At 42.1% G+C, this 16,334-nt stretch overlaps 2 protein-coding genes across 4 annotated transcripts in view; both read left to right on the top strand.

Moving 5' to 3' along the window:
* LOC121724391 (zinc finger protein 536-like) overlaps positions 1–4,821 on the top strand; it is a 29,125-nt gene extending 24,304 nt beyond the window's left edge. For both annotated transcript variants that reach the window (XM_042110922.1, XM_042110923.1), the window contains one exon: positions 3,139–4,821. In XM_042110922.1, coding sequence (XP_041966856.1) covers positions 3,139–4,421 — 1,283 coding nt within the window. In that variant the 3' untranslated portion in view covers positions 4,422–4,821. The remainder of the gene's footprint in view (positions 1–3,138) is intronic.
* LOC121724419 (caldesmon-like) lies at positions 4,561–9,405 on the top strand. 2 transcript variants are annotated; one of them, XM_042110985.1, is made up of 5 exons: positions 4,561–4,652; positions 4,889–5,045; positions 8,095–8,668; positions 8,781–8,861; positions 8,995–9,405. In XM_042110985.1, the coding sequence occupies exons 3-5, from the start codon at positions 8,105–8,107 to the stop codon at positions 9,370–9,372; spliced, it is 1,023 nt and encodes a 340-aa protein (XP_041966919.1). In that variant the 5' UTR covers positions 4,561–4,652; positions 4,889–5,045; positions 8,095–8,104; the 3' UTR covers positions 9,373–9,405. The 2 variants fall into 2 exon arrangements, with proteins under 2 accessions (XP_041966919.1, XP_041966918.1); XM_042110984.1 differs by lacking the exons at positions 4,561–4,652; positions 4,889–5,045 and adding an exon at positions 7,621–7,931.
* The last annotated feature ends 6,929 nt before the right edge of the window (positions 9,406–16,334 follow it).

Here is a 16,334-nt window from a genome sequence, read left to right as displayed (position 1 = left end):
AGGCTACAGTAGAATGCAATTGGTGCAGTTATGGCTCATGATGCAATACAAGGAACAATCATAGCCAGAATTTTGTTTAAAGAAGACAAAAGGTCAAAGTCTGGTCAATTGTGATAGAAATGCTGTAACTTTAGGCTTAGGCCTACTCATTAAAATCAACAGAGAGCCCACTACCTGTATATTGTAACCCAAAACTTAAAGACATGTCAAGATAGGCAACACAGTGCAGCTACTGGCCATTTTGGTGCCCTAACTGGTGAAATACAGTATTAACCTAAGTATGTCATCATATGGCCAACTATAAAGATGTAATCTGCCTGTTCCCAGGGATGGGTAACATGTAATATGTGTTTCAAATGCAAAATAGTATTTTGTCATTTGTATTTTATTGGGTTGAAGGAAATGGCTCTGTATTTTGTATCAAAATACTTTATTGGTGTGTATTTTTGTATTTTAAAAATACTGCCAAATACTAAATGTGAAAAACACAAAAACACACTACACACAGGTGTAATGAATAATTGGTAATTAGGCAACAATGGTTTATGTTTATCGCAATCAGCTAATGTGAGAACAGCTGTGTTCAACAACACTTACAGCTTTTCAGTGACGGCTATTGCTGAAGCATCAGCCCTGGTCTGAAGCACTGGTGTGAAGTGGTACGCAAGTAAAGATGAGCAAGTTGACCTGTGCAAGTTCACATAAGGACACCGTGTCCCATTGTCTCCATGCCAATCTTTAACAGAAAAATGTCAGATATCTCAACCACAATGACATCAATAGATGGTATGATTGTTCCTTGTATTGCATCATGAGCCATCACTGCACCTATTGCATTCTACTGTTGTTAGCCTTAAGCCTAGCTCAGTCATTATGTTGTACCACATCACCCTCCATTAGAAGTGCAATGAGCTGCATTGAGCATAATAAACTGCATTTAGAATTCCAAATCCATATTTCCAGATATTTTGGTAAAAGTAATACAATAGTAGTGTAATGCCTTACAATTCAGAGACAGTAATATTATAATGTAATGAATTACTTTGAAATGACAGTAATAAGTAATACATAATATACGTATTACTTATTATATAATAACCTATAATAATATTATATAATAATAATATATAATTATAATACTGATTATATAATAACCTATAGGTCCAAATCTAAATGTTTGGGTTCAGTTTATGAAGTGTTGCTACAGCATGATACTGTGTGTTTGTTATTTATGGGGGGGATTTAGGTGTCGGTGGGCTTGTGTGTGTGTGTGTGTGGGGGGGGGGGGGGGGGGTCGGCGGTCCAGTAGTGGGCCGGTCCAGGAGAAAATTGCCAGGGCCGAATTTTGTTCCCAGTCCGACCCTGCACAGACTGTTAAGGTGCACACTGCACAGCCGGATTCACACAGGTGAGTAAGGTCAGGTGGGGGGGTGGGCCCGGTGCGCAAGTCTGACAGATTGTTATTACATTATTGTGACTTGACTGTGGTGAACAAAACAGCATGCTCAAAGTTCATCAACTGAGAAATGACGAGGTCTCTCTGACATGTCCACAAATTGGAGTTATTTTCAACAAATATTATAAAATGATGATTTAGAAAAAATAATGTCAAATTAAATAATATTCAAATTCACCGGATGACGGTTATATAGTTCCAGATTTTCAGTAGCGTTTTTCTCAGAAGCCCACTTGGACCTTGTTACTGCTCATCTGATGAGTTTGAGTTGATGTACGATGTGTGATTACTTACGTATGTCATATTATGTGTCTCAAGTCCACTGGCACACCCTCCATGACATTCCCATTGTTTCATATCCAGTGTCTTCCATAACATCCGCCCCTTCCTCCACCCAACTGTCAATCACAAAGCAAAAACCATGAGGACACAAGTCAGTCAGACGTACTCTGTAGTACCTGAACATTTGTGTGTTGCTCTCGTGAGTGGATCCCTCTGCATAGTCAGTCGCACAAACATGGAAATGAGAGTGGTGTGTTAATGTGTCTTTGTTCCAGTTGCTAACCCGGCTCCTTAGCCACCACACTACCCCTGCCCCCATGCTACTTTCAACAACATATTTCATCTGATACAAGTCATTCATTTAGCTATAACATAATGCACCACAATAATTTGAGGATTTTTTTTAAACCACAATTAGTCATTTTTTGTCTTTTTCTGTTTTCCAATAAATGTCGACATTATTGTCAGTGTGATTTGTGATTGTAAACATTTTGCATGACATTCGCAAAGGGCTCTTACTCCTTCATAAGGTAAATGTCAAAGCTTTTTTGAGATGGATGTGTGAGTGTGTTTTCTTTGGATGTTGGTTCTGCAACAGTGATAAATTGATTTTAGTAGTATTGCATTAGCTAATGGCATCCGTGATGTATGACACAATTCCATGATTACCGCTGAAAGCCTCAGAGGCAGTTTGTTCAAGCACAGAAATGGATTCCATATGTATCTGTTAAACCAGTGCCATGATTAGGCCTATATTCAATATGATAAATGTCATCTTTATCCCGTTGATCTCACATGCGCACACACACATACACACACACACACACACACACACACACGCTGCCCTCATTGCCCAAATTAAACCTCCATTGTGTGTGTGTGTGTGTGTGAGTGACAGAGAGAGAGAGAGAGAATTTTTCATTTGATAGTTATGACTAGAGATATAGATATCTTTTTGTGTTGAATGTACCAGTATGTATGTATGCATGTAGAGAATGTATGTATGTATGTATGTATGTATGTATGTATGAATAGATATAATGCATTTAATGCTTCTATTCAGTGTCTACATTGTGCTCTGTACTAAGGCTAAACTTTACCTGATACGTAAGCTCAAGGCATGTCGATAGGTGTTCTATTGCAGGTGCTATTAGCCTATCGAGGGAAAACAAATAAATTAATAAAAAGGTGTTATTGTTTAGATGATGCAAATCTGAAATTCTTGAGCTCAATAAAAAGAATAATAAAAACCACAGTCTTCTCATACGGTCAGTACAGCATTTGTGTGAATGAGCAGAGTGGTGGTGCTTCAGCAAGACTGCTAATGATTGACAAAGTAACTGTACAGTAATTACAAAGTAACTGTACAGTAATTCCTCCTTTGGGTTTGGGTCCCTCAGGTGAGAAGCCGTACAAGTGTCCTTTCTGTTGCTACGCTGGCAGCCAGTTTACGTCCCTCAAGTATCACCTGCAGCGTCACCACAATCAGCCACCAACCCCCCATCACCATGGAGACGACCCCTGCAAACCCTGGGCACCAGGCACAGTCAGGGGGTGTGATGATGATGATGATGATGATGATGATGACGACCCGACCCTGGAGCCACAGCAGGAACCCCTGGACCTGTCCATCAAAAGGGAGGGCGGGGCTGAGACTGACCGAACACCCCCAGCCTCTCGCAGCCTCCAGCCTCCTCTCCGAGTGTCATCTCTCCACCTGGCACCTCCTGCCACTTTCTCCATCTTCTCCTCCCTCCCCTGCTCCTCTGCAGCCTCTCTCACAGCCTCCTCCACCTCCTCCTCCCCTTCCCTAACAGAGGCCAGTTCTCCTTTCAATGTCTCCTCTTTAGTGCCGTCCTCTCTTTTCAACAAGCCTCCATTTGTATCCACCCTGGTGTCCACCTCTCCATTTCCCACTCTCTACGGCTCCTCTCCGTTAAGTGTCTCTTCTGTCGGTTCTTCACCTCCTTTCTCGCCTCTCTATCCAAACTCTCCCTACAGCCTTTCAAACATCACCTCCTCCTCCTCCTTTAGCAGTTTCTCCCTCTTGCCGAACTCCTCGGTCATCACCTCCCACAGAGCAGCTGCTTCCTCCTCCTGTGACTCCTGGTCTGATGTCACTTCCTCTGTCTGTGCGTCTTCTCTCTGCGCCCCCGTCCAAACCAGCGCTCCCTCCTCCTCTCTCTCAGTGTCCCCCTCTCTCTCCACCTCCCCCTCTCTGTCGCTCTCTTCCTTCGCTCAGTTCAGCAGCAGCGCCCCTTTCTCTGTCTGCACCTCCCTTCCTGGTTTCACCTCCTCCTCCAGTCACCCCTCCCTCTGCTCCTCCTCTCTGGGTCAGGAGAAAGTGAACGGTTATGGCGGTCCTAAGACGATGAGGATGGGCAGTGACCCGTTGGGAGCGGATGAGAAAGAGGACTCCACCCCTGAAGAGGTGACCAAGGGATCTGCTAGGTCCTCTATGGGCCTACCTGAACTCCTAATCTCACACTGGGGCAGAGACGCTAAACTGGACAACCCCGGGAAGGGGGAAGATGCTGTCCTCTCTAGATGCAGAGAAACTGGTTCAGTGGGATTGTTTTCACAGAACGCTGGTCATAGCCCACTGCCCTGCATGGATGTGGGAGGCCACGGGGTTGGGCTGATAGTGTCCAAATCTGGACAGGCAGCTTCACTAGAACACTGACACATCCAAGTGTCTATTCTGACTGAAAACAGGCGTCTACAGGTACTCATGTGAGAATACAGTTGATTACATTGTTGTTACAGTGATTATGAAGTATATGTTTATTGTTATGTTGGTGACTATGATGATTATAGTTGAAGATGTGATGATGTTTGTGGTAAGATAATGTATCTGGATGAGTGGCACCCACACGGTAACCCAAAGGTGTCCAGAGATCAGCATGGCTATCAGGTAAAATGGTCCCTGCCTCACTGATTTACACTTGGGAACTGGATTTGTGTGATTGTGTATGTTACTTCTGCATAAACCTTGCTGTAGGCATCAGTGTGTACAGTATATGAGAGAAGACTGGGGCTTCTGGTCTGTATTTGTGGAGCTCAATAAAGAATTTGTGTGGGTTGCTCGCGTGTGTGTTTACACAGCCACTCATGGAAAACAAATCATCTCTGTGTAATCTCACCTTGAAGGCTGTTCTACTAAACTGTGGGCTTTCTAAGAAGGTGAGATAACATCACAGGAACTTCAGGAACACCTCTGCTTCTAAGAACTTGAAGACCAATCTACATTCTCTGGATTGTATGCCCGTGTCTCACTGTGTTAAAACAGGTCTCTCTGGAACTGCAGGTAAACAACCATATTAACACGCCATACATGAAACACATGACATTGAATTTGATTGAAATTATGCCTAAATGGAAAACAATGGTCAGATAACAAACTTTAACCAGGACAGTCCTTTCTATGAATACATATCTAAGTGCCTATGATTTTTAAACAGGGTTATGGAAATAATATTTGTTAACTTTTGTTAGAACTGTGTGAAAATCGACCCATTGCCATTAAATGACACAATACTGCCTCCTGGTGGATAGTAAATTGTTGGTTGGGAGTATGGGCAATGAAACAAAATCAATTAAAGCATGTTTTAGGTTTCACCTAATTCAGACCATTGCAAAATATCAGTATTTTCACCAACAGTCATATCATAAAATGTACTCAATGTACTGTGTACCTCCCAAATCAACCACTACCCTAATGAAGTTAAAGTTGGTAGACGGTTTTATCCACAGGCACACAACCGTGCGGTCCGATGGTCAGGTGTTACGCTACCGCTGCTTGGGGTGTGCAGTGCAGGCTGTGTGTGGGGGGGGGGGGGGGGGGAGCATGTGTTTGGCAGGACCAGCTGGTGACCTCTGGCTGAACCCTCTATCATGGCCAGTCATCTGTTCTTTATGACTACCTGTAGGCCAACCGAGGAAACACTAGGGGTCACCATGTACACGTTGTAACCTTCGGATTTCAGCAGTAGGCCTAAAGTAAATTCCAACTGCCTGCTTCACCGTGAATTCACAGATGGACAACTGTTGATGTCATAGCCTACTGTTGTTTACAAATGTATCAATGGGCTTTTGGTCGCTGGCTAAACTAGTAGAACTCAGTGTAAACTTTTGCTTTTCCAGCAGCTAATAACGGTAGTTAGGCCCAGAGCAGATAGCCTACAGTAGATCTCTCTAGAGCAGTGGTTCTCAACCTTTTTTCAGTGATGTACCCCCTGTGAAATAGTTTTTTCAGCCAAGTACCCCCTAACCAGCACAAAGCATTTTTAGTTGAGAAAAAAAGACTTAAAACAGAGCATTGTGACATCAGTGTCTAATTTATTAAACTTTGGCACCACGACTCCATCGTTTGAGTTTTGACAGGTGATGGCGGGTGGCATGTGACAGGTTGGGTCGAACCATCCTGGTATGGGGGGGACTCTGGGTTTTTAGGATAATGAAATTGAATAGCCTACTGAAATCTAAAATTTATTTTATGAACTTATATTTTCCTGAAATATTTCTTAAATAATTGTTTTTAAAGTATTTTTGCATGGATTCTACTTTTTAAATCAATGTATAGCCTATTTTAACCATAAGTTGTTTTTAGGGCATTTTCACTACTTTTATTCATAAGGATTTATTCTGGTCATTGTAAGTGCCACACACACTTAATACTTTTAGCAGAGTCTAGGCTATCCAGATCTGCCATCATTCAATGTATTAGTACAAGCATTGATTTTATTTTGATTTTTAGAATTAAAATATAAAAAGCGTATTATAAAAAGTATTATATTTTGACATGTATCTCACCACAGCGAGCTCATAGCTCTACATGTATTGTGTGTGTAGGGCAGACTGTCCTGAATCTGGCAATATCATTGCCATGGTGGAGGGATTTTCTGGGGTTTACAGACAGTGTGCGCCTTACAGAAATAAATGCCATTTTTTTTATTTAGTGATTAAAAATTACCTTTCTGCGCTCCATATCTGTGACACGAACTGATCTGACCTGACTTGACCCGAGTTTACGTGTGTGTGTGTGCCTATGGTGTCTGCACTCATGATTCTCTACAACTTTTTACTGCATTGCCATGAACAAAGTAAAGGCAAAAAAGATGTTTCTTTGGCGAACAAATTGGGATGCAATGCAGGAATTTGGTAGGATCTCAAAACCAGATTATGAACATTCTTTGCCATAAAGAAACACACAATAGCGTTGGATTATAAACAAGCTTTGCTACAAAAACAGACAAAAACTTAAGGTAAGTCGAGCTATATGAAGTTATTATTTTGCTGTCACTACGTCTGTTTTATAACCCAGAAGGATGTACTTGGTATCAAATGATAGCTCCGTGTCTCCTCTTTCATCTGACATGCGTGGCATATCTATCCGATCACAGGTCCGCGAGTAATTCAAACGAAAGTAATGGGTGTGCAGCATTGGTTTTTGTACATGACATTATTATTTTGCAGTCACTTCGTATGTTTTCATAAGCCAGAGGATCAACATACTTGCTATCAATGGATAGCCCTGTGTCTCCTCTTTCATCTGATATGCTTGCCATATCTATGTGTTCACGGGTTCGCGAGTAATTCAAACGAGAGTAATGGGTGCGCAGGTGAACGCAGAGAAGTATAGACTGTAAATATGGTGCAATTTGATTTAATTTCATGTTTTTTTTTATTTTCATACTTTAACGTACAGACAAGTGCATGGTCTCGAAGTGGGGAAAGCCCCACTTCTGCTCTGTCACGCAATAGGTTTCAAAAAAGGTTTCATTTCGCTGCGATGAACAGTTGCGGAGCAATGTAACAGATAAGAAAGGGTGTGTTTTTTGACGCACTTTGCGTCAATCGGCTTCTAAGGGTTACAATCACACGTACCCCCTGGAGTGCCTTAAGTACCCCCATTTGAGAACCACTGCTCGGGCTCTGGTTATGCCTACACGTTGTTTTTTTCCATCAACTCATAACGATTGTTACGTAGCCTATCTATGCTTTAACACCCGATGATGTAACAATAGTTAGAATAACATAGCTTACATTCCATTCCATTTCAACGGGTATAAAAACACAGGCAGCGCTTTAATATCATTATTCGGAGAGCGACTTTAATATCATTATTCACGACAACGAGCGACTTGGTCCTTCACAACTCATCAGTCCAACAAGTGATTTCAGAAAATATATTGTAAGAAAAGCACGCAAGAGTTATTGTAAATGTATGTTTGAAATAAATTAGCCTCGTTCATTAAACGTTAGCCGAGGCCCAGTAGCCATGTAGGAATGTGGACACTTAGAAACAAGCTGCACAGACTAGTAAGTAAGCTAAGAATAGTGTTATGTGTTTTCAGGATTTCCACAATGGATCGACTCAGCGAGGGTCTGAGAGCAGCCCTGAGTACGGCCGCAGCAGGCAAGCTGCAAAGGTATCTTGATGAAACGGCCGAGGAGGCACAGCAGAGAGAAAGAGCCATGAGGTTGACGATTGAGAAGGTCCTACAGGACCTTACAGAGGCGGAGAAATCCAGTCAGGCAGCGAGTGAGGAGAGACAAAGAGAGAGAGCGAAGAAGAAAGCAGCTATAGAGGCCAGCATACGCGACAAAGAGGAGGAGATTAGTTTAGAGCTCAATCTAATGACACATAGAGTAAGGACGCTGACCGAGAACATAGAGATGGAGAGACAGAAACTTGTATCTCTGGAGGAAGATTACCAGAGGACTGTCGCTCTCCTGGAGAAGGAGTACGTGTATGACTATGATAAAATGATGATCAATGAGCCAGAGCGCATCAAGGCAGAGTCTGACAATTGGGTCAGATGGACCCATGAGAGAGTGAACAGCACCTTGGCAACGGCACTGACAGCTGCTGCTACCAAGCAAAAGTGGCTAAAGGAGCTGGTAAACCAGGCTGAAAAAAGGATGGTGGTAAAAAAGACTTTTACTTACACATCCCAGTATAGTAGATCCAAAATGTCATTTTTTCTTACCCAACATGGTGGGTGCCAAACTGAGAGAATGCTGTGTCTGTCTTCCTTAGGTATCTGTTCCTCAGGTGTCAGGTGGGCCTGCTCAAGAGGTTAGCAACACCAACAAGTCGTGTCTTAATGATGGCCTCCAGGTAGGCTACCTTAAAACACAATTCCCATGAAAAACTAATTAAACCATGAAGATTATACCTCATCTTACCTGCACCAGTGGTTTCTCCATTCTCATAATTAACCCAAAATATTTGCATTCTTATTTTTATTTAGTCTCTGAGCTTCAGCAGCCAGAGAGCTGAACAGATAATTGTTCAGAAGCAGACATTCCAGGGAAAGATCGACACAAAGTTTGAGAAGAAGATGGCACGTCTCGTGTCTGAGGCCACCAAAAAGGAGGAGAAGATCAAAGCTGCCGAGATGAAAAAGAGGATGCAGCTGGAGGAGAAGACGAGGAAAGAGCTGGATAGAATACACAAGGCTGAGCTGAAGGAAAAGAAGAGGAAGGGGGCTAAGGAGAAGAAAGAAGCCGAAAAACTGGAGAGGAAGAGGGCAAAAGAGGAGAGGGCCGAGACCAGACAGACCAGATGTTGTTTCTGCTGGAGGAAATCTTCCAGTCCAAAGGACAATGCTGAAGAACTCAATTCTTAAAAATGTTGAGCATTAAATCAATATTTTTCAATCTATGCTGAGCCATTTCTGTTCTTTGTGCTAGGTAGTTCTATCCAGACATTGCTGTCACTGACTAAAGGTATAATATGAATCTAGCTCAGGGCAATCCAAACTTTTCTCATCTGTTGTTCCCCATTGGTGGAACGCACCACCAGTTCCTACCAGAGAGTATCTCCTCTTGTAGCACTACCTACAACTAGACTTGCTAATTCTAGCACGTATGCCACCTGACTAGAATTAACACTTGACTGTACGGAAGTAGCACTCAGTGCTGCACTAACTTGTCCTTATCGCACTCTACATTGATTGTTTCCCTTGCTGGCTGTCCCTTTGGGTTGAAAAACGTCAACCAAATGTAATGTAATTGTATAATAATGATGATGATGATAATAATAATAATAATAATAATAATAATAATAAATATAAATTATTTATATTGCGCTTTTCATGCAAAGAATGCGAAGTCCTTTGCCAGAGAATCAAGAAAACAGACCAAAACAGTAAGAAAATAGACCAAATAATGCATGCAACCACAAATCAAACAAAAGGTTTGGTGAAGTTGGACATGCTCTTGCCCATGAATTTCCCCTGGGGATCAATAAAGTATCTATCTATCTATCTATCTATCTATCTATGCTCTGTAACCATGAACTCAAAACGATCTATGCTCTGTAACCATTAACTCAAAACTAAAATGAGAACATGATTTGGCTTGATCCATCCGTATATAATATAAGCTTGTTATAACATTGTAATCCTGAGGTTTCCCATTTCATGATTTAGCAGATGCTTCTCCCATGTGTTGTGTGCCGGACTCTGTAAGCACTCATTACACTTCAAGCATTCATCCCCAAGAAAGAGTTCTCCTGTTAGCGGTGTTGGCCCCAGTTCCATCCTCAAGAACACATCCAGTCACCTGCGGAGCAACTGCTCTGTCTGCAGCCGTAGCCACTTTGTGTTGCATGATTCAGCACTCTTCATCTCAAGCGAACTTGATCGAACCACATAATGTCAAAAGAACGGCCCGTGCAGGAACGCGGCGTCTGTGACGCTACATTGACAGCATTAATTATTAAACAGTGTGGACGTCTGGTTTCAGACTGACAGTGTTGTATTGAGTATCGTTCAAACCCAGCCGCGGTGCGGTGCGGTGCGGCACAGCGGCCTCTTCCATCCATCGACCTGACTGCCCACTCTGCCTTCTCATTGGCTGTGGCTCTCTGATTGCAGTTATCCATCAGCTCGATCACACATTGGCATCTCCGTGGAGCTCTCATCAGCCCAGCCCCCCCAACAGCAGCTCTATGTGTGGCTGGCTGTGTGCTGTCCGGCTGCCATGTCTGCATGTTTCATACTGGGAAGTATCCATTGGATGGTCTATGAGACCTTGCTTGCTCCGTTGTGTTTGTACACAGTGTGTTGGTCTGTCACCTGGGGCCTCATTTATAAAAGTGTTGCGTAGAAACCATCCTTCATTTGATCTTAGATCATTTCTGAAATGATCGTACGTGTGATTCCGAGAACACGAACGTACGCACAAAAAAACGTGCGTACGTCACCCTTCCAGATGTGCCCATTATAAATCACAAATGAACGTCAACTTGTGCGCAGCCGGATGGTTTTAGGTCTCCGCCTTGTAAACACCCCCTCATCAATATCATTAGCATATGTTTTAATGAAATCAATGGCCTAAAAGCTGTAGCCTATGTAAAATTATATATTGAAAACATTGTAGGCCTAGCCTATGCCATCTGATGTTAACTAGCCTATATGCGTCAGTTCGAATAGCTTAACTAATTATGTTTTTTCCAGCAAAGCTTTCTGGAAAGAGATCGTATGCATCCATGTCCATTGTCCTCTGCTCGCTTTCATTCCTTTTGCTTGCAGTAATGTGAATAAGCAACATTTAGTAGCCTATGTTTAGGCCTACTTTGTTGGAAAAAAAATTGGGTAGGCCTACCTTATGAAGGAAAGACCTAGGCCTACAGCATAATCCTGTACGTTATGGTACAGTAGGCTACTGTACGTTTCCAATATGACCCAGGGTAATATGCTGATTTAGTCTACAAAACAGAGGACTAAATTAAGCGTGATATGTCATGTAGGCTTAACGTTTCTTTTAGGATAGGCTATGTTTTTGCTGAAAAAGTAGCCTAGTTCGCCGGTCATTATTCATTCATTCTGCATATCTTTGCTATCGTTTTCTTTCAATAATGTCCAATGGCTTAAACATTGTCCTTTATTGTTTACTTTAAGCCTACCTTTATATTTTAGCCTACATTATCCAACTCACGTAGGCTATTGTCATCTGATCTTGGGCACAGCGAGTCAAAAAAAGCAAACAGGTGCGCGCTCTGCACCTCTTTACGCAACTCCGACGCAACACTAAATATGAAGATGCCAGAGGATAACTTCCGTCCCTTGGTTGTGTAGGCTATACTGTATATGATATAAAATATCTATAGCCTACATTGTATAGCTTACATTCAAATATTACCTTTCTGTTACGGAGCTGGGAATAGGCGTATGCTATGAGCGCAAATTAGGATGTAGTGGAGGCTAAACACGAGTAAACGCAGTTTATCCACCTCTGTAATTTCAGAAATAGAGTTTAGGCCTACCCACCTCTTTATCCACCTCTCAAAAGAGTTTATTTACTTTTAACATTCAAAACTGTATAATCCAATACTATATATATTCCCAATACTGTACATTAGCCTCCACCATTATCAAACATGTTCTGAATGCCTTTTTTAAAAATCCGATACCGCATGGCGCAGTCCACCTCACCGAGATTGCAGAATTCATTTATATTTTAGCCTACATTATTCAACTCACGTATTGTTATCTGATCTTGGGCACTGCCAGTCAAAAAAACAAACAGGTGCGCGCTCTGCACCTCTTTACGCAACTCCGACGCAACACTAAATATGAAGATGCCCTGCTTTCAGAGGGTAACTTCTGTTTCTTTGTTGTGCTATACAATGTAGGCTATAGATATTTTATATCATATATAGCCTACATTGTATAGCTTACATTCAAATATTACCTTTCTGTTACGAAGCTGGGAAGGCCTATGAGCGCAAATTAGGATGTAGTGGAGGCTAAACGCGAGTAAACGCAGTTTATCTACCTCTGACATTTCAGAAATTTCAGAGTTTAGGCCTACCCACCTCGTATTAGAGTTTATCCACCTCTCAAAAGAGTTTATTCACTTTTAACATTCAAAACTGTATTATCCAATACTATCCTATAGGCCTATTCCCAATACTGCATAATAACCTCCACCATTATCAAACATGTTCGAATGTCTTTTTTAAAAATCCGATAACGCATGGCGCAGTCCACCTCACCTAGATCGCAGAATTCATAGTTCACCCACCTCTTATTTTACCACTACATCCCTGGCACAAATGTACTTTTCCTCTTCTAAACGAGGGCAATTGGACATTTTATGGTCAATATTAGATTGGTGAGAACACCAAATATACTAGATCACCTGTAAAAATGTTTCAATCATTCCATCGTAGGTCTTGGTGTTTTTTAGATATTATGAAATAAGTAAGCTATACGTTTTTTCACTTTCTTAAGTGGGCTATAGTTCTCATTAGCAGTTTTATGCCAAACCATGAAACATTAAGCTGCGTCCAAAAACGTCTTTAAAAATCTTCTGATATTGATCATGCATATGGCAAAGAAAGACATGAGATCGTTGGTCTTGGAATTTTGAAAATGCATCGCACTTAGACCTCAGATTACTTGCAGTACCCCGGCATTACCACAAGGAAATGGTCGTACGTCAAGTTTGAACCTGACGTGGAGATAAGCAGTTTTCCACGTCAAAGACGGTTTTTATAAATCTGAGCGTTGGCATGGATTTGAGCGTACGCACGGTCTAAGATCAAATCTGTGCGTAAGAACGCTTTATAAATGAGGCCCCAGATCACTGTGCTCCACTGTACAGTTGTTTATTTACCAGCATTTTTTAAAGATTCAGTTGTGAAATACAAACATGAAAACAGAAGTCCTTTATGGAGAGAAATACAGGAATTCATTTTACAGAGTGAGGCACTAAAGGTGACGATATAAAATGTACCCACCCCATATTTACAAGCAGAATTTGGAAGAGTGGACCCATTGTTTGACACCTTATAACAACAAAGTTGCTTATAACCTCTGTCATCTAAAATGCCATAAATTAGACAAAGTGTCTAGTCAGTCACCTTTGGCCTGTTTCCTTTAAAACTGTACTCAATGATAGAATCAATTGCCTTACCAGCCTTCACAAGATGGCTGAGACCTTGATAGCCTGCACACAGCTTTGGAAAATATCATACCTCATACAGCTTGCTCTCACACTCTCCAGTAACCATTCATCCATCCATTCATTCATTCATTCATTCATTCATTCATTCATTCAAACAATATTCAACTCCATAATTAGTGTTGGATATGAACAATCTAGGAACCATGTAAATATTGTGCTAAAAAGAACCACTAATAAAACACTGGCTCCATAATTAGTGTTGGATATGAACAATCTAGGAACCATGTAAATATTGTGCTAAAAAGAACCACTAATAAAACACTGGCTCCAGCCCCACCCCACCCCACCCCACCCCCTCACCCATCTGCCCCTCTGGTATGTGGCTGTCAGTGGGATACTGATTTCCTTAAATGATCCAATACACCCAGCGGACATGCTGTGGCGTGTGTGTTTGTGTATGTGTGTGTGGTTGTCTCTCTCTCTCTCTCTCTCTCTCTCTCTCTCTCAGTCTCATCACTTAAAGGGACACCAGGCAACGTTTTTGTGTTAATTAATCATCTTTGTAAGTCGGTATATGGTTAAATGACTCATTACGGGGCGAATGAAGGCTCTCTCGCCCGCCCCTACTGCCTGTAGGAAGAATATCCCACTTGCAAGTTCGGAGTATCCTACCCGCCGACCGAAGGAGGATCAGTTTACAGCACAGAGGCAGGCTAACGAAATGCTAGAGATTGTTGCAAACGTGTGTATAATGGCAGAGCCGGCGAAGAAGCAGCGAAAACCCTTGACGGAAGACGCAAAGAAAAGGAAAAGAGCTTCAGACCGAGCGAGGGGGAGTTTCGTAGAGAAAAAGCATCAGGCTTGCCGGTGTCACCTTAACTCCAGAATCTACATCTACACATGGGACTTTAGCCTCTGTGGGCCCTAGTAGTGGTATTGACACACTTACAAACACACAGACGTGGACATACACATGCATACGGTTCCTGAGACACACACACATTCACACAGAGAGCGCATACACAGTAAATGCACATATTAACACTCATCCCAAATGAAATCATGCACACACACACACTCACAATAGATGATCAGATCTGGACCGGATCCTGTGAGGGTATTCTCATCCCAGATTTGCATCTGCCATCTCTTAACTGTCAACAAACCTTTTAAATGTAATTATACACCCATAAGCTGACTGTTCAACACACTGAACCGAAACAGATGGAGAAATCCATCTGAATTTCTAATCAGGATGCGTTTATTAATTCACTCTCTATCAGGAAGTTATGTGGTGTGGTGTTGACAGTGATGGGGTTATATGTGCAATAAGAAATCATCAACGTCTTCCTTTTAGACAACAAAAATACCTAAACAGTGATTAAAAATATGCCCTTTTGCAAGTCAACATCTATCCGTTCGGTTCAGCTGCTTTATTCTCCCACAGCTGGGGCTTGGCATGGCACCAGTGAGCATGCCCCCCCCAACCCCCCCACACACACACACACACTCCCTCTTCCTGTATGGGAGCCTGACTGAGAGATCACCTTGGGCAGCTGTGTGGTCTGTTCCGTTTCCACGGCGCTGTGCAGCTGATTGACAGTCGGCTTGACAACTCCATTCAGCCACCACCTGCTATCTGTCAATCAGGCGAGTCATCCTGGGGCCATTGACGGAGCTGTCAGCTTGGTTGAGACATGTCTGTCAGAACCAGCAAACACAGAGCAGCCAGGCTCGCTCCACATCTCTCACGTTCCACTGGCTCCTCTACCTCTCGTCTCACCTGGACGGCTTTCTTGTCTGTGTGCTTTCAGGGTCTACCTAAAACAGCGGTAACAGTGCAGATCTAAACCCAATTCTTTTGGGCAACTCTCCTGTAGCCTTTTGATTTTGTAGGTAAGACATGGTTTATGTCATAATTATTTTGGCTCCACCTTGAACATTGTTATTGTCAGACGAACAGAAACTTGCCTTCCCACTTGTAGGATCTATGATCTTTCTGAAGCATTTGCCAGACTGTGTTTTTATTGTACAGCAGTCACATTTCAGTGAGAGGAGTGTTCTTCTATCCTGATTTCTTTCCCACCTTTTGCTCTTTTCCTTATAGATGGGGTGCATTTTAATTGTTTTTTTTAGCAATGCAGTCAATGGTGACCAATAGCCTCCCAGTGTGGGTATGGCACACGTGATACGCAAAAGGACACTAAGACACCGTGTACAGTCCCACGCTCTCTGATAAACACCAGAAGCTCAGGCCACAGAACTCACCGGCAGAGGAGACCAGAGGGATAGGCCAGTGTGCAGAGGGACTTCAGAGGAAAGAAATGCAACTGTATGAACTATGTGGACAAATTACATTGAAATGTTTTCTCACTATTTATTCACTATTTATTTTTTATTAGGTTCTGATATGTTCACATGTTATTTGTTTCCCCTGACCACACACTATCCAAAAATGAATTTGGATGGAAAACTTCTTCAATCAAATTTTTTCACAATATTTCAATGTGTATTTGACTACACAAAATGGACAAATGCAGTATTTTTTACAATGCCGAGACTTGACATTTCTCACGATCCTTCTCCTGAGGTGTCATATCTTTTTGGTATAATAAACAACCTGCATGACAGTCTGCTTGCTTGGCTATAACTTCGATGTCTATACAGCATGATA

This window comes from Alosa sapidissima, chromosome 11, assembly GCF_018492685.1.
Source record: "Alosa sapidissima isolate fAloSap1 chromosome 11, fAloSap1.pri, whole genome shotgun sequence".
Lineage (NCBI taxonomy): Eukaryota > Metazoa > Chordata > Actinopteri > Clupeiformes > Clupeidae > Alosa > Alosa sapidissima.
The sequence above is the reverse complement of the archived record's forward strand: the minus strand, read 5'-3'. Positions and strand labels throughout refer to the sequence as shown.